At 41.6% G+C, this 19625-nt stretch overlaps 1 protein-coding gene across 1 annotated transcript in view; it reads left to right on the top strand.

Moving 5' to 3' along the window:
* CNTNAP5 (contactin associated protein family member 5) overlaps positions 1 to 19625 on the top strand; it is a 795339-nt gene that overhangs the window by 550894 nt on the left and 224820 nt on the right. The window contains exon 13 of the mRNA XM_042954126.1: positions 5640 to 5840. Coding sequence (XP_042810060.1) covers positions 5640 to 5840 — 201 coding nt within the window. The remainder of the gene's footprint in view (positions 1 to 5639; positions 5841 to 19625) is intronic.

Here is a 19625-nt window from a genome sequence, read left to right as displayed (position 1 = left end):
GAAAAATGGCTTTCCCAGCCTGAATCACTATACTCTGTTATGTCTGTGAAATGATGCTATAGAATTTTATTCCACAAGCTTTCTTGATACCTCATGGCCTGTAACTCCTTTAGGAATAAAGGCAGGCATAATAGCTGGTGTGGGTCTGGCTCATGAGATCATTCACACTCACGCCAGTACATTGGACACCCTTAAACAACATCTCCCCATTTCCTCAAAGCTCTAGTAATTAAAATAGTAGGATGCAGCCATAAAAATAGACACATAGACCAATAGAACAGAATGGAGAGCCCAGAATTACACCCCCCATAAATGTTTTCAATTAATATTTGACAAAGGAGCCAAGAACACTCAAAGGGGAAAGAATAGTCTCTTCAACCAATGGTGCTGGGGAAACTGGACAGCCACATGCAAAAGCAAACAAACAAACAAACAAACAAACAAAAACACTTGGGCCCGTATTTATACCACTCATAAAAATTAACTCGAAATAAATTAACGACTTAAACATAACACTTGATACCATAAAAATCCCAGAAACACAGGGAAGTTGCTCCTTGACACTGGTCTTGTCAACAGTTTTTTCAGATATGTCATCAAAAGTAGAAACAAGAAAAGCAAAAATCGACAAGTGGGACTACATCAAACTAAAAAGTTTCTGCACAGCAAAGGAAGTGTGCAACTAAATAAAAAGGGGATCTATGAAATGGGGGAAAATATTTGCAAACTAAGTATCACATAAAAAAAAGTGAATATATAATTGCTGTTACGATCCTTAATGAATGGGCTAGATTCCTGCCAGCTCAAAAATCTCTAAATGCAGTTTTCCCTGAAGCGGAGAATTTATCTTGGATAACTTAATACATGTATTCCTTTGAGCAAGTTAGAAAGATGGGGCTATGCTGCTTATCGTGGGACTGAATGGTAGTCAACAGGAAGAAATAATAGAGACTGGATTGGGTAGCCGAAAGTGGTATCAAGGGCAGTGTTTTCCAGGACCAACAAATTCCATTGACTACAGTCCAGGAAATGCAAGGGACACCAAATAAATAGAGAGACACAGGAGACGATTCCAAAGGGAAAAAGATGATTGAACAAGATGGTAATAAGTTATTAGCAGCAGCTATATGACAAGAAAATGCAGTCCATCCTACCTGCTAACCTTATTTTCCAGGTGAGCTCCCACCCTCAATTCTTTAAAGAATGAAGTCTGGGTACTGGACCTCATGTTACAGAAGAGATCTAATGTAGACGTTCTTTACTCTTCTGCATGCCATTCAGCCTGCCATGTGTTCAAGTAAAACGTGATGCCAAATCACTGGGATATGATCATGGATAAAATGACTGATACTGGTATCCCCTTTTCCAGTGTGGACATCTCCGAGGTTAACAGCTTGCCCAAGGCCTCAGTGCTGACATTTAGCGGAATGTAGTTTCTAATCAGACAGGCAGGTGTCGAAAGCCAGGCTGCTATCTTGTGGCACCTTGAAGCCCTAGATGCATCTCTAGAGACAAGAATACGTGGCCTGTGGTATGGGGTCTGGTCTGGAGGCAGACCAGTAGAGGATGATGCCTGGAGCCTGGAGGCGTTCATGATGTTCTCCCAATCACAGCATTTAGAGTATATATTTCTCTGTCCCTGAGTGTAACTGGTCCTTCTTGCATTGTAGGGAAACCTCCATTGGTTTCCTTGTGTGGGAGTTCAAGTTCACAGAACTGTGAGAAAGGAGCATTTCCTAGTCCAGGTCTCTTGAAACTGGCGTGGTTTCCCCAAGGATCTGCAAAGAGAGGGCTAGTCTCAGTTTGCCCCCTACCCTCTCCTTCAGTGTCTCATGTGTCCTACTTTATGTTCTGGGAAAGAACCCAGAACTACTGGTGAACTACAGAACACAGTAAGAACTACTGTGACAGCCACCAGAGGCCGTCTCCTTCTTGATGCTATTGTTAATAATAGCAGCATCTGCTGTCTGTGGGATCCTTGTGGACAGAGCTGATATATCCTTTATATAACAGGCACATACAGATTTCTGTGGGATGCTTGATAATTCAGGCACTAATGGAGCTTCTCACACAAATCTCCTCACTTTACAACCACGCTGTACAGTTGGCGTTCATTTCTGCTCTCCAGATGCTACTGATGAGGAAACTGGACTTTAGAGAAGTAATAATTTGACCAATTCTGCCTAACTAGTAAGTGTCAACCTGGTACACAAATCCAGATCTTCTAACTCCAGAGCCCAGTCTGTGTCCACTAATATCCACCAGCCTGTGACCAATTTGACCATCTTGAACATTTAGCTTCATGGGTTCAATTTCAGTTAAAGCACCTGTGGGTCTGTGAGTAGATTCCCACCTCCGCCCACCTAGAAGACAGTTCCAAATGAATCTTTCTTGTTTGAAAATCTTTGGAGCTACAGTTCACATCGACACCCCTTAGCTAAAACTGCCTATCCCCATCCTAGACCAGACATCAGGGGCATCAGGCACCAAAGCTAACTTTCATGAGTGGCATTGACCCTCGCCTTTAATATTTTGTCAAAGTGCAGGACTTAATCTACACCTGCTACCAGTGAAACTGAGGGGGGAAAATAACAGAAAGCAAGAAGAAATAGTATCCAATTACCTCCTTCTTTTCAATCTTTCTTCTTCTAACTCCCAGGGGGAACAAATAATCAGAGGACAAAGGGCATCTTTGAAAGGAAAGCCAGCTAAGAAGCTCTAGGTTTCACATAATCCTCTCTCCTCTTATAACTCATCCTGCATTTGTAGGGCTTGTGATGTCTGAGTAAATCACAGGGGGCCCTTTGGACCTCTTAATTGTTCTTTTGTATCTCCTGTAGATTTGCATATATCAAAAAGTGCCAGTAGTTGAGTTATTAGAACTGCCATTCACCCTCAGGTTCCAGAAGTCAGGGTTGGCAACATTAGTGGCTTTAAGATGAAATGTTGTCTCTCTTACACATCTTCCTTTTCCATCTTACTAAAGATAGAATGTGACTCTGGCAAAATGAGTCAGTGAGTAAATGAATAAGCAAATCAATGAATGAATGCATGAATAATCAGATGAATGGATGTGTGGGTATAAGAATCTGTGTGTATTTGGAGGGAAATCTAAATTCGTATGATTTAATGATGCTGTGTGGACCACTTCTGGCATCAGATGACACAGTGAGACTGGGGACAAGTTTATTGTCTCTCTCTAAGCCTTCATATATCTATATCTCTATGAGTATGTTTGTGTCTGTATCTATAGCTGTACCTGTGTCTATGTCTCTCTGTCTATCTATCTGTATTTACCGTGGTGGAATGTTATATGTACCAGGGATAAGGTATGTAAAATGTCCTTACATGAAAAAGTAACACAATATCTATTATTATACATTAAACCAGGTGGTTCTTTTCTTCTTCTGAGCACCGTGGACACTTAAAAACTCTCAGTCTTTATTTCTCTGTCCACGATATTGTATTAATGAACAATCACTTTTCTCTGGTAATTATCAGTGTTTGTTTATATCGGCATGAACATTTTTTGAGTTTCATGTTAATTGTTTGTGTAACATTATTTTTACAAATTAGAATCAACATCCTATCTTTACTTTCAGTCAGAATCTAATAACCTTCATTCTAGTATGTTTTTCGAGAATTTATAGAACATGTAATCCTGCCTGTGTGAAACATTGGAGATATGTGGTTATCAGTGGGCTGGTTTTAGGGAATAGTCTGAAGATGATTTAGAACGTTTGAACAGAGTTTAATTTTTTGGCTGCAAGCACTATTTCCTTTTTTGAAGTTGGAAAATACTTTAGAGACAATAGAAACCAAATTTCTTTCTGTCCCTCTTTCTAATATACTGCAACAGAAGAGCAGAGCAGTAAAGTTTCTTATCCCAAGTCACCCACGGAATTATGGTAGAAAAAGTATTAAAATTGGGGGTCTTGGTGGCCTGTGTTTTTTCTTTCCAGTTAAATATACCAACAGCCACAATCCTGCTTCTTAGTAGTACTAATTAATAATAGTTACTTTCAGTATCAGCGCTTATCATTATTGTCTATAGGTATGCCCTGGGTCATTTCTTTACTTCCTAGACCTTGATTTCCTCCTTTGTAAAACTAGGGGGTCAAAGTAGGAGGAAACCACATGATGTCTATGGTAAGTTCTTTTTCAGCTCTGAGAATCTATGAAGAGTAATGATGTTATTATGTGGGCAAGATTCTCGGATGACAAAAGCTTTTTAAGTCTTCCTATTTCCTCATTTGCTTTATTTGTGAACGTGTTCAGAATGAAATTCTATGTCCCATTGCAGTCAACGTTTTAGTGTAGGTTATTAGTACAGAATGTCTGATGGATCTCAGACCATGCCTTGCGACTTCATATGCTGGGTTGCTATTCCGTATTAAATTCCTGCTGGTCTTTCTTTCTTTCTTTCTTTCTTTCTTTCTTTCTTTCTTTCTTTCTTTCTTTCTTTCTTCTTTCTTTTTTCTACTGATAATAAAACTGAGCCCTAGAAAAGTGAAGTGACTTGTCCAAGCCTGTCATTGGTGGGGGTAGGTTTCAAATACATAAGCTCTAAAACTCAAATGTCTCTGCTCTCTCCTCACCATCCATTCTTACCTATAGGAGGTAACACACATTCTCCAAACCTGCTGCAAAGGTCCTCATCTCTGCATGTGAATTTTTATGCAAACCTCTTAAAATATTTTTTTGGTAACTAGAGGTAGCATAGAGAATTAAAGCAAAAAGGAACTTCATCTAAGTACCTTGTATGAACAGCATGGATCACATAATCTCACCCTTGTTAATCAGGTGTATTTTACAGATACCTTCTGTACATAGGTCTTTCTATGTGCAGCAAACATTCAGTGGGATACTTGTGTTTCTGTGAGACAATTATCTATGCTAGTGTGTGTCTTGTGGGGAAGTGTGTGTCAGTACCTGGAAGCTACTGAGCTTTTTTTTTTTTTTGCGGTCAGACACCCTACATTCCTATTCTTGCTTGGTCATTTGCTCGAGGGTAAGCTGTTCAATTCTCACTTTTCCTTCATTTCTAACATGGCATTTCTAACTTCCTTCTGATTTAGGTAATGTCACTTTAAAATGAGATAATGGGCATTAAGTGCTTAGCATAAGGGGTTCCACAAGTTTAGCTCCTGTGATTATTAACCCGCATATTTTTTAAATGTTTATTTTTGAGAGAGAGAGAGAGACACACACACAGTGCAAGCAGGAGAAGGGCAGAGAGAGAGGGAGACACAGAATTCAAAGCAGGTGCCAGGCTCTGAGCTGTCAGCACAGAGCCCGATGCGGGGCTCGAACTCACAAACCTCGAGATTATGACCTGAGCCAAAGTCAGATGCTTAACTGACTGCGCCACTCTGGCACCCCTATTAACCCCCATATTAAATTAAGCCAGAGCTTTATGAGAAACAGAAATCCTCTGGTCATTTTTTTGTTTGTTTTTTGCATGAGTAGAGCGCTGTAGTGGTGATTGATTGCCCCACGTGGAGCCAAGTATCACATTGCTTGAGTGATCTCTTCCCCACCTCCTCCCCACACCTCTGGCTTTATTGAGGTATATAAGCATGATCCCTTTTTGACCTTCCTTCTGATGTCTCCTTCCTTGGGTTGTGTTTTCTGGACAGAGGACAAGATTTGGACATCAGTGCAGCACAACAACACAGAGCTGACCCGGGTGCGGGGTGCTGACCCAGAGAAGCCCTACACCATGGCCTTGGATTATGGCGGCAGCATGGAACAGCTGGAAGCCATGATTGACGGCTCGGAGCACTGTGAGCAGGAGGTAGCCTACCACTGCAGAAGGTCCCGCCTGCTCAACACGCCAGGTAAGGCTCGTCCCTGCTCCTCTGCGTGGGCCACAAGGGCTGACGACAGATAGGCTTCCCAAACACAGAATGTCGAGGACAGGGGTGTCTGCCCACGAGGGGGCTGCAGTGATGGTTGTTCACCCTGCCACAGAAAGAAACAAGGTCAGGAGAGGACCAGGGATGGATTTCTCATCCTGTCTCTGACTCCCAGGTGTGGCCGAGAGCGAGCTTTGCAGCCTCTCACAGTTCCATCCTGATGTGCAAAAAGACAAAGAAGACCACACCCACCCTCCAACAGCTGAGGGAATGAGAAGGTTCTTGAGAGCAGCAGTACTCAAAGAGAGCATTTAAACTAGACATAGAAGGTGTGGACTTGGGAAGAGATTTCTCTGGGAAAGGGAATAGCATATGAGAAAGCACGAAGGATCTCAGCACATTCACCAAAAAGCAATGAGTTCTTTCCAGGGCAAGATATGCAGAGGGACGTGGTGTTGGGCAAGGAGGCCAGCAGGACAGGCAGGGACAGTCCTGTGTGTTCCCAGCTCTAGTGTTACCTGGAAAGTACAGGCCTCCATGGAAATGACTCTTTTTAAAAATAAGGTTGCTGTTAGAAAAACAACAACAACAACAACAAGCAAACAGACTTCTAGGACTCTTACCAGAACCCAAAAGGGTTTTTTTTGCAAAATGTCAGGAGGGCTTTGTCAAAGTTCATGGGTACTCTGGGAGTCCATCATTTTCTGTGACTATCAGTTTATCATCTGTTCCATGGTCTTTAAAAAAAAAAAAAAGAAAGAAAGAAAAGAAAAACAAAAAAGCCAAGAACCACAGGGACATAGAATATCCAAGAATGGGTGTCACAATCTGTCACCTCAAGAAACTTACAACCCCATTATGCTTAGAAGTTAGGAAGTTTGAAAGGCTGGAGAAGATTAGACAGTGGGAATGTCAACAAAGGAGAGAAGTGATAGAAGCCTAACTAAATATAACATGCCGCCTCACTGATCTAGAATCTTTAGGAAAGACTTTGTTCCACATAAGTGAATTTTCCAGATAAGTGTCACTTATCCCTTTAAGCACAAAAATGTTTTCAAAGAGTTTTTAACTATTTGAAATGAAAATCTTTCTCAAATGGATTACATGCTTCCCTGCTTTCTTAAACAGAGGGTTCTGAACATAAAATGTAACCTTTTCTTGATGACTAGAGATCATCATTGTGAAAATCAATTACCGTACTCTCCTTGGCTTCAGCCATGCTCACAGGACCGATTGGATCTGAGGCACCGGGTGCTGGCCCTCCCCGGTGTCCTCAGATGTGCTGCTTGAGAGGCTCCCTCTTGATACGTGTTCCCATGTCTCTCTATTCTGGCTGTCAAGCCTGCACCTGTCACTCTCGGCACTATTCAGAGTACCTGTGTCTGGAGAACGAACCTACCCTCTTTTCCTTGAGTGGTTTCTAGTTTTCTGAGGATTGTGTTTGGTGGAATTTTCAGAAAAATGGGGTAATGTTCATTCTGACCATGGATTCCCTTTAGTGTATGTATCGTGTGATATCAGTTTGGTGACACCATTGCCTTTGTATGTGCTTTTTTTTTTTTTTTTTCCCTAAGTCAACTGTCATCAGATCCCTGAGTATATTCAAGTGCAAGGGCATGGATTTGGGGGCACATATTGAGAGGGACTCTGCCTCTTACTACTTCGAGAAACTTGTGCACGTTGCTACCTTTCCACTAGCAATTTCAGCACCTGAGCGATTTCGTCCTGGTACTGTGCCTGGTACTTATTAGGTGTTCAACAAATGCGGGTGTCGTATTTCTTTCCTTGCTCACAGCTTCAGTCCCAGCGGAGAAGGCCCAGATTTGCACTGCCATGAGAAATAGGTTCAAAGGATGATTTTATTTCTACTTCAGTGGTATAAATTGAAGAATTATAATAATTATAACTCACGCATGCAGATAATCTCACCACCCAGAGAGACCAATGTTGCACTTAGGTATGCGTTCTTCCGGACATTTTCCCACATGCGTGTTCACAGAAACACAGTGAGAAGATACTGTCTGTGTCTTGGGGTTGAGAACGCTCATTAATCGTCTTTTGCCCCATGGCTTATGAATCAAATGAGGTACGTGAACGAGGACAATGGACATGTGCACCCAGTGTCTGCTTTTTTTTCTGGCGAGCTGGCTTGCATAAACCAGGCACTGCTTGTGGGTGGGGTAGGACTGCAGACAGAGAGCGCCTTAGAGATGTGGCCCCAACTTCACAGCCTTCAGTGCAGGGATGGATCCTGACTCAGTGGTGCTTACCTCCCAGAAATGGGCAGACAACCATGTACCATTGTGGGAACATGAATGAATCCCCAGCCAGGGCCTAGTGGACTGCTTTTGTCAGGCTGTTATAATAAAATGCCGCAGATTGGCTGTCTTATAAAAAAAAAAAAAAAAAGAAAAGAGAGAGAGAGAGAGGGAGGGAGGGAGATCAGGTTCTGGGACCCGGCTTCACCTGTGGTCAAACCAGGGATGCCATTTCTGATACACTGTGCAGACCTCACAGATCCAGAAGTTAGAAGCAAGTCAAGTAGTCTGGGTAAGTCAAGTAAGTCAAGTAGTAAGTGAAGTTAGAAGTCAAGTTAGAAACAAGTCAAGTAGTCTGGATAAGTCAAGTAAGTCAAGTTAGAAGTAAGTCAAGTTAGAAGCAAGTCAAGTAGTCTGGGTAAGTCAAGTAAGTCAAGTTAGAAGTAAGTCAAGTTAGAAGTAAGTCAAGTTAGAAGCAAGTCAAGTAGTCTGGGCAAATCAAGTAAGTCAAGTAGTTAGTAAGTTAAGTTAGAAGTAAGTCAAGTTAGAAGTAAGTCAAGTAGTCTGAGGCCCTGTGATCATCAGGGTGGCTTGAATTAGGGCGAATCCCTGGGTATCTTCAAAGGGGGTGCAGCATTCTTCCTGAGGTTCAGCTGCATCCAGGGCTCATGCATACCTTCCCAGGGTGGCCCCAAGGACCCCCGCAAGGGCATTCCCAGAGCCTCTTTCTGTCTGCTCTCAGCTCTGGATTTGGCTCCAGGTGTCTAGGAGCAGCAGGGGGAGAAGGAAAAGGAAGACAGGCAGGAGAAGTTCAGGCTTGGTTCACCTCTGTGTATTTTTCATTCAGTCAGTGACTGAACCATGACACTGTCATTTTCTGGCAGTTTCCTCTGATATCCTTCCCCAGGGTTGCTGATAAGTGCTAGCCAATGGAATGTGTCATCTGTCTCTTTAACTGAAGATTTATGCTACAAACTCTCTGAAGGGCCAGAATTCCAAGCCTCAGGTGTCCATGGGAAAGGTGTCTTTGCTATTCCCATGCATCTTTGTAGTCATTTTCCCTGGGCTTCTACTTACTACCCTGGACTTTATGCAGGGCCTGCGGTCCCGTGCTACAGAGTAGTTTCCAGGACAGGAATCAGCAGCCTGACAGTGCTCAGGGCACCTTGTCACCAGGATAGGAGGTGGCCAGGAACATTGTCCCCAGGAACAAGGGCTACCCTGGTTGAGCCCAGGCCTTTCTCACTGCCAGCATCTTCCTAGGAATTTTGCCCAAGGCTGGGGTCCTGAGGGCAACATGTGATGTACATGTGAAATAAAATAGAACCCAGCTTAGGAAACACACAGAAGACACAGAAAGAAATATTGAGTCCACGATCTGGAGGATGCTTTAATACTTGGCCAGTTAGCTCTATAACCCATAAGGAAGACAAGATTGAAAGGGGCAGAGGAAGGTGATCACCTGGGGGAACCCAGTGCCCAGGTCGCTGGTGGGGATGAGGACCGAAAGCCCTGTCTATCCCAAAAATCTCTTCCATAGTCTCCATGGCACCACGCCTTTCCTCATTAGATTCTCTCATTGGAGTTTATCTGGCGTTTGCATCTTTTTATACTTAACCCCTCTGTGGAGTGAAAGTCTATTTGGGAATATTCTCCCCAATAAAACTGTGAGCTCTCTAAGGTAGAGGTAAAAAGTCATAATTGAAACATATGAACACTGAAATGTCTTGAAAATACATAGGAAAATTGAGACTCCATTACATTGAAATTAATAGCCATAGGATATATTGAGCTGGAGTTTACTTTGGTTCTAGAAAGAAAGCATTTACCAAGCAAATCAGCCAAGCAAACAAGTTTGCCATGAGGATTAAGTTCCTCAGTAGAACTAGTTACTTAGTCCCCTAGAGTGCTTCAGAGTCCCCATTTCCCTACCTGTAATGGGCTAACATCATTCCTGTCCATCCATCCATCCATCCATCCATCCATCCATCCATTCAGGCAGGCACATGAGTGGTTTCCACTTGGGGTCAATTGCTTTACCCAGCTATGTCCCAATGGATTTGAAAGTGATTAAATCTTATTTCTTTTAAACTCTTCCAAAACTTTCAATTTTGTTCTTTTCCCTTAATTAATGATATTTTAGTGAGTATGCAGCTAACTGGCTATATATATGTATACATATATACAAGTGTGTGTGTATATATATATATATATATATATATATATATATATATAATGTTGATATATAGTTTAGATTATATATAAATATATAGTGTAGCATGTACGAATATATCATATATACACACCATACACTATAGTGTATATGCTATATAATGTATATTATGTAACTGCATACATATTATATACTTTGTGTATGTCCAAATATGTCTACAAATGCACTTGTGTGTACAAACCCTCTTGTGCATTTGTAATATTTGGTTTCAGATGTGTACAAAACAAATGATCAGACTTATAAATCTAGTTAAGGAATTGTGATAGAGAAAAGTCAAATCATGGATAGAAACAGGTAGCTTTTCAGGGTACTCTGGAGTTAACTAAACCTAAAACTCTTTGTCCCCAGTATTTGTACCAAACATGGTACAAATATTAACAGATGATTATATTTTCTTTCAAACAATAAGCATTTATTGGTTCTCTCCATTTGGTATCACATACTTTTCTGTCTGGTGGGAATGAAACACTGAAAAAACAGAGTTCCTGCCCCCATGATTGTCGCAAGTTACGAGAGAGACAGACCAAACACACACGAACACTCCCACCCCCACCCCACACATGCTCAGTTCATGAACAGCATGAAGGAGAAAAGTTGAGAAGCACAAGGATCCTGAGAGTGACCAGGCCTGGGGAGTTCTATTTCATAACAGGGTAGGAAAGCTCCCTGGACTAGGAGGGGCAACCATCAGAATCTTGGGTAAGGAGAAGGTGTGGGCCATGTGATATCTGGGACAGAAGATTCCAGGCAGAGGAACAGCAAGAGGGCCAGTGAGGCTAGTGGAGAGAGAAGGAATGGGGTGATAGGAGAATGAGGCTGGGGTATCCAGAAACCAGATCATGACAGGTCTAGGGCTACGGGTTTTATCCTGAGTGTGCAAGGAAGTCACCAGAACATTGAAGCAAAGGATTGCTCACTCTTCTTCCTATTTCAAATCCAAAGGCTAATGTCAGTTTATTTAAGTCAGGCTAAACCAGGTATCTGTAATTTGCTAAGTCCATAGACAGTTTAGGTCACTCCTTATGCCTGATGAGCTAGAAATAGCTACTAGCTCTCCGAGGACAGAAGCCTTGTCTTATATAGCCCCGATCCCCACAGTCTAGCTGAGCACTGTCAGCAAAAGTCTTAGAGGCCACCTCTGATTGCTTCTGATTCATGGCAGTACTTTTGTCCTTGTTCCCCCAATTACACTGAGTTGAGATTGCATTGGCCCCTTCACCCATTATTTTACTACTTCCCACCTACCCCCACCACATTCACAAATTCTAGAGGAGGTCTCTATGGGAGCTGGAATCCTTGTCCTTTGCATCACACCCTTCCCTACCTTTTCTTCCTCCCTCCCTTCATCCCTTCCTTCCTTTTTTCCTCCTTTCTTTCCTTCCTTCCCTCCCTCCAACATACACACACACATGTGTGCACATACATGTATAATTGGTCCCCAAATCCATAGTCCTTTTGTTAAGCCATGTCGTCACCATTCTACTTAAAACAATTTTGTCACAGAAACAGCATAATCAAGATCACAAAACTGTGGCATGACACCTGCAAAACAAAAATACCAGGGCGGTATTTGAAATCTCTTTAACAAAAGATTATTTCTACTTTAGGTACAGCAAGAATCGTAAACAAGATCATGACTCCTGTAAGGCATACTCTTTGGTATTACCACTGCTGCTGTTGATTTTGGTTCTTGGCTACTGGGAGCCTTCTTTCTGGATGGCATTTCTAATGCATTATCTCACTTAATCCTCTCAATGGTCTTATGAAGTCTGTATTATCATTCTCATTTTTTAACAGAAGTGAGGCTGTAATAACTTAGATGGTCTGCCCGGGGTCTTATAGATACTAAATACTGGACACCAGTTCCAAATAAATGTCTTTGACTTTAACCTCCATGTACATTCCAGACTAACATTCAGCAAAAGAAGAAAGGTCTCACAGAGGGACTGAAAATAATATTTAGGTACTCACAGAAAAGGTTCATCTTCTGTTCTGATTATCAACTGTTATTTAACAAACTTAAACTTAAAACTTAGCACTTTAAAACGATGGCAACGTCCATCTTGTCCACTCATCTGCAGTTTGGGCAGGTGCCAGCAGGATTTTCCCATCTCTGCTCCACCCTGGGTCACCAGGGGCTGGGGCTGGCACTGGGTGTGTGCTGAGAGCTCACTCACTCAGTTGGCGCTAGCTGTTGGCTGAGTCCTCAGTTGGGCATGTGGTCTTTCCATGTGGCTGCTTGGCTTTCTCATAACACAATGATGGGGTCTCAGGGCAAATATCCCAAGAGAGGGAGAAGGGAAGGCTGAACCTACATTGCATTTTCTTACCTAGTGTTGAAAGTCATGCCTTATTATTTCTGCCATTTTCTAATTATAAGATAGTCACTCACACTGGCCCACATTCAAGGGGATGTCAATTTCATTCCATCTTTTCATGGGGTGAGTGAATGGACACTCATATGTTCTTTAAAATTTCGTATAGATAGTCAACCAGCCTAAGGAACAGAGCAAATGGAAGGCAGAATCAGGAGTCAAATTCATATCTCTACAACTCTGTGTAGATGTTTGCACTCTACTGTCCTGCTGGCCAATAAGTCAGTTCTAGTTCAAGCAGGAAATGTGTCTGACTCTCCATTTTTCCCTCTTAGGGACTTTTGTTACCCTTAAAATAGCATGGCTAAAATGTGTTTATAAGAGTTTGCCATAGGTCTTTAAAAAATATAAAGAGACTATCACATGAATCAAGGCAATGCATTTTACTGTCATGAAAGCCACCTTTCCTAATGTCCTAATAATTCACTCTTGGTGTTTTGCTAGGGACATAAAGTCAAAATTAGAGGTGGGTGGATTTTACAAAGAAGACCTACACCTTAGAGGAGCTGGAGATGTGGGTGTGTATCTAAGGGAAATAAAAAATACCCCACATCAATTCAAAAGATATGTGTCTGGTTGCAAATAAATTGCTTTCCAGACCATTGATTACTTCAGTAGTCAATGTGGATTGCTCAATAATCAACATTTAGACCCTGTATGAGATAAAGTTTTTATTTTTCTCACCACTCTATGAAATGCTGTGTTCACTTAATTTATCTTGAGTACTTACAGGAAACAGGGTTCTTTTTTTTTTTTTTTTTTTTTTTTAAGATGTAGTATAGTGGTGGGGTGCCTGGGTAGCTCAGTCAGTTAAGTGCCCGACTTCGGTTCAGGTCATGGTCTGGCAGTTCGTGAGTTCAAGCCCGGTGTCTGGTTCTGTGCTGACAGCTCAGAGCCTGAAGCCTGCTTCAGACTGTGTCTTTTTCTCTCTTTCTCTCCCTCCCCCACTTGCACTCTGTCTCTCTCTGTCTCTCAAAAATAAATAAACATTAAAAATTTTATATAAACAAAGATATAGTACAGTGGCAACAACATGAAAAGAGCATGAATTTTAGAATCATAGAAAATGGTTTTAAATTTTACTTTTTCTACTTCTTAGCTCTGAGCATGTGAGCATATTACATGGACTCTCTGAGCCTCAGTTTCTTTATCTGTAAATGTAATAAGACAGATGTTGTGTCTTACGTATAGTAAACATTCAAGATACTACTGTTATTTTAGCTAGTATTTTATCACATTTTCCAAAGAGCAAGGGGAATATTAGTTCTCCTGGCTACCAGGTGAGGGTCTCAGAATCCTATTTTATGACTGGTGAAAAAGTTGAATTTTGGGATCTGTCTCTTGTTGATTTATTATGGGCATACTGACTTCTAAACTAAAGTTTAGGTAATTGTAAATGTGGTATTTTCTTACCTAATAGCGCTGTTGAAAGTGTTACAGTTAAGTCTATGCCCACCCCACTCCCACTGCCGACCACTCAAATCCATTCATCTATTTTTATTTTTTTTTTTTCATTTCAATGAAGGACACCATCCAGTTTCTCAAGGCCAAAGCCTAGGACTCATTCCCTTCTTACTGTCTCTGTTCCCCATCCAGTATACATCAGCAAATATTCAAACTCATCAGTCACAGCTGACTTTGACCCCAGCCTTTTCCCTTCATTTCCACTGTTAACCGCCTACATTCAAACTTCACCCTCTCTAGACTGGACAAATGCATCACATCCCTTCTCCTCTCCACTCCTATCCCACCCCTACCCTACCTCCCTACATTTTCTATCTCACACAGCAGACAATGTGATGATCTTCCTAAAATGAGATTATATGAAACTGGCTTTAAATCCTTCTCAGACTCCTTACCATGGCCTATAGAGCTCTGCAGGCTGAGCCCACTCCCCAGTTCATGTTCCCCCACGCCCTCCCTAAACCTTTTATTCTATTCCTTGACAAACTAGCCCTCTACATCTTAAACAGATGCACTCTCTGTTTTCTCTACTCAAAAATTTTGTTCCTCTTCCCATGATTAGATGTCAACTTAAATTTTACATACAACTGGGGTGCCTGGGTGGCTCAGTCGGTTAAGTGTCTGACTCTTGATTTTGGCTCATCATGAGCTCATGGTTCGTGATCGAGCTCTGAGTTGGGCTCTATGTTAACAGCACAGAGCTTTCTTGGGAATCTCTCTCTCTCTCTCTCTTTCTCTCTTTCTTCCCCTCCCCCACTCATACTCACTCTCTCTCTCAAGATAATAAAACATTTAAAAATTTTTACATACAACTAAAGTATATACTCTATCATTTTTTATCACTTCATCCTATTTTAATATTCTGCACAGAGGTTATTACTACCTGATATTTTCTTCCTATTTGTTTGTTTACTATCTGCCTCTGTCAGTAGAATGTGAACTCCATGAGGGAGGGATCCTTCTTTGTTTAATTCACCACTTTATGCCCCAAGTGCCTAGAACAATACCTGGCACCCAGGAAACATGGAGGGAGTAGTTGTTGAATGAATAGAATATTCCACCTCAATGAATAGTTAGTATCACTGGTGTCCATATTATGTCAGAGGACCCATGATAAAAGAAGTACATTTGGCTAAACCTGCTGCGGAGACCCTTGTAAGCAGAGAGGAGTTTGTGAGTGGGAAGGGCAAGACTGGGAGGTGGGAGCCACCATTCTGCTTCTGGCTCCAACACAGACTCCCTGTGACCTTGAACAACTTACTTACACATTTTAATGGACCTCAATTTCTCTTCTTTAACCTTAGTTGGTTATATTTGATGTTCCCTAAGTGCCCTTCCCACTGTGACACTTCATGACTCTACTAACCAACACAAAGTGAGTTAAAATGCATGTGACGGTTTATTACTTTCTTGTCACTGTAAGGAACTGGAGGAGTCAGTAAAACAAAAACAAAAACAAAAAAAAAGAGGATTTTCCTAAGACTCTGAAGACAATGAAATATGATAATTTATTTCTATAGTAGGTGACATTTTTCATACCCTCATGCACCTGATCTTCTCCTCAGAACATTTTTACATATGGTGATACCGATTGTGCAGGGAAGGTGCGAAACTTCCCCAAGGTCCTAACAAGAGTGGCAGGGTTAAGAATTTCTAGCCTTAGAGTAAGTATGCGTGTCTTATAGTAGTTACTTTATATATAGTAAATATATAGTATTTACTGCAGTGGTTGGGAGGTGGTGTGGAAAGGGAGTGATACCACCTGCACCGATGAGGCCCGTCAGTCTGCACACACTTCGTGTCTAATGGCAGCTCAGCTTGTTATGGGGAGTCATGGCCGACCCGGCATTTTCCTCCCGCCTGGGTCCTCACTACAACGGTGCCAGAGCGAAGGCAGCAGCGTGCCCATGAAGAATGCAGGCATCACTTGTCTTGGGCTACTGCATATCAGTCATGTGACCTTAGAATAGGTACTCAACAGCCGTCAGCCTCAGGTTCCCCATCTCGAAGAATGCAGATGACATAAATAACGCTAATTGTACTCACATCATTTCTAAGGATAAAAATAGGTGGAAACTTTATAATTGAAGTTCCTCAATTTACCTAAGTTCATTTGAAATGACACAGGTGTCTTTCTCTACCTAACTCCCCCTGCCCTCTCACTTTTGCCGAGAGACAAGAATGAGCGCATTATGGCGGTTTTATTCCTCCATGCTTTCCTATGCACGTGTGCGCCTGCACCCCTGTGTGTGCCTGTGTGCACGTGTGTGCATAAGTGCATGTGCAGGATCTGATGAGAAATACCAAGCAATGTGCTGGGTGCTGTGCAGATGTCAAACCATAATCTCGGTATTTCATGGTGGACATGTTTTAGGCTCTGAAGCAATAGGTAGGTAGGTAGGTAGGTAGGTAGATAAAAATAAATAACTCAGCTCCCCTGTTCTGCCACTTCTTTGCCAAGTGGCCATTGTCAGGGTATATAACCAAAGTTTCTGAGTCACATTGTCCCATCTGCACAATGGGTAACATATTAACCCAATTTGCAGCCTTTTTCAGGGATTGCGAACATATACACAAAGGGGTTGACCACACTGACTGCTACCATTTAAGGAGCCTGTGCCCTTGTCGATAGAATTAGAGACAATATTTAGAAGTTAGAAGGATGTAAATTGCTCCAGAAATGAACAATTAATTCCATTTAGGTGAATCTTGGAGATCTTCTGTGGTAAGGCTTTACTTTTGAGACACAGCATGGATAAGAGTCACTGTGAGGGGGAGAGGCATAGAGCGAGACCATTCTTAGGGAGTGGAGGAGAATCCTATTTAGGAGTGAAGTAGTTGATAGTGTTGCTATTTATTTCAGTGAGGAGGCAGAAAGGATGGGAAGGAGGATGGGTAGGAAGGAGGGAGGGCCTTCTATGTTGCAGATACCTTCCAACATGCTTCTGTAGATGAACTTCACTACTTCTGCTGAGTGAAGACTGGAAAGTGATACAATCAGAAGACTAGCCATGAAGACGTAGAAACAGCTGACTGGGTCAGGAGGACACTACAGACAAGGAATCTAGTGAGGTCCATCTCTGCAGTCAAGGGAAGAGGTAAGAAGCATGGGGTCATAGAAATAGGAAAGGAAACAAGAGAGCGATCAGATTGCTCTTGATGAACAAAATAGACTCAAGGAATGCTGTTCAATGGGAATGTAAAAAGTTTTCTAACAACTGCATTATAAACATAAAAAGAAACAGGCAAGATGAATTTTAATACTATGTTTTATTTGTGACAATATATCCAAAATAGTATCTATTCAATGCCTAATTAGCAAAAGAAAATTATTACGATTTATTTTATTTTTCCCAAATCTTGAAAATCTGATGTGTATTTTGCATTTACAACACATTACAACACATTTCAAGAGCTGAATCGTTACATGTGGCTAGTGGCTGCCATATTGGATAGTGCAGGTCAAAAACGTTTTCATTTGGGATAAGGCTTCCAGCGCAAAACCAATTAACAGAAAAATTGGAGTTAAGTGGCTAGAGTGTGTTTATTCTAGTAGGGAATAAAGTAGATTTTGTACTCAGTATGCTGATTTTGAGATATGGGATGGGCGGTTAGGCTAGCGGGCTGTGCTGAGGCCTGAGGTCAGGGGTCAGAAGTGGCAGGGTCACAGGTGAGCAGAGTGGGAGACATCAAGTCCATTAAATAGCACATTAGGGGAAGGGTGCTAAGGGGAAGTGGGGTGGGGGTGATAAAAGAAAGCTGTAAGCAGTGAGAATGGGGCCCTAGGGTGTTGTGATAAAGGAAGCAGTGTGGGAAGCAAACTGTGCCCGAGCCCTGGAGATCCCATAAGTGCACAGCGTAAAAGTTCTAAGCAACAGTCATAGAAATATTGCAGAGGGGATCTCTGCAGCCCTAAAGATGGGTTACTGTTAGGGATAATCGACTCTCATACTCTTAAAAGTTGGTATAAAGGCGAAGAGGGGGTCTAGAGTCCCTGTATCCAGATGTGGAAGTTCAGCCAACAAGAGAATCAAGGAGTACCAGGATCACTAATTATTATAACAGTAACACCCCCAGCAGTGATGGCAGCACCTGACAGATGTGTAGCATGTGGGTGTGTGCATACATGTGTATACAGATACATATGTCCATGCGTGCATATTCATGTGTGCGTGTATGCATATTTAAACACACATGCTATTTTATATTTTCTCATCGCCACTTAATAAGGTGTTATTATTCCAGGTACATAAATGAGGAAATGGAGACTTCAAAGTAAAGTAACTTGCTGTGGGTCGTACAGGGACCATCCAAATTCAAGTAGCTCTAACTTCAAAGGTCATACTCCTAAAAGTCAGAGACAGATATCAAGAGAAGATGAAGGAAAAGCAGGATCAAGATTCTGAGTCCAGATAACTTATTTCGTGGGCTGATTCTGCTAAATGGAGAGAGATGTGTTTACTGAAGAGAACATATCAATATAGGGTACATGTAGCTAGTTACAACATGTCATGTGTATATACATATGTAAAACAAATCCATATATACATATGTATGCATACACAAATACCTGTATATGATATGTATATATGCATTTTATTCAGTTTTTCTTTTCAGGCTCCTAATGATCCCCGTGTAGGGGACACTTAAAATAGAGAAAAAAGAAAAGAAACAATATTAGCATGAAGCCTAGCTTTTGAATCTAATAGCTTTAATGTGCCAGGATTTTTAGTATGTATTTTTTAGTTCCTAGTATAGATGGATTGTACACCCATCTCATTTAATCTTTATAATGTCTGAGCCATGTTTTTACTGATAAACAAACGGAGGGTCAATGAAGTTAAGTGAAGGAAGAACCACATGACCCTATCCATATCTGAACAAACACAAGTGACTCTAATAAAACCTGTGGTGATTAACTTCAGTTTGGTGGACAAATGAAAACAATCCTTGTTTTAGTCTGCCAGGTCACCAGCTCCTCAGAAGCCAGTTATACAATATTCTCTTGAACTGAATCAGGACAAGGCTGGATTTTGCCCAGTAAACTGGTATTATATATACAGCCAAGTCACTACAAAATCTCTCTGGGCAATCATTTCATAAGATGTCCCCAAGAATAGAAAACTAATTCTCTCTGTGAACACATCGCTAACAGGGAAAAGAAGTCAGATAAGAAGAAAACCAGAAATGAAGTTGCTGACACCCTAACAGACCATCTGTATATTCAGCAGAGTTTTTGGATTGAGTTTAGAGAGGATAAGACGTCACAATATTGGAATAGGTTGCAGAAACCCATTTGGAAAGTTTAAGACAGAGACAAAGGAAAGAAGGAAGAGAGGGAATGAGAGAGGGGAGAGAAATAGAGGGACAGGGGGTGGGGGTGAGTGTCATGGAGAGAGAGAGGGAGGGAGGGAGGGAGAAGAAAAATAACCCCTTT

The sequence above is a fragment of the Panthera leo genome, chromosome C1 (assembly GCF_018350215.1).
Source record: "Panthera leo isolate Ple1 chromosome C1, P.leo_Ple1_pat1.1, whole genome shotgun sequence".
Classification (NCBI taxonomy): Eukaryota; Metazoa; Chordata; class Mammalia; order Carnivora; family Felidae; genus Panthera; species Panthera leo.
The sequence above is the reverse complement of the archived record's forward strand: the minus strand, read 5'-3'. Positions and strand labels throughout refer to the sequence as shown.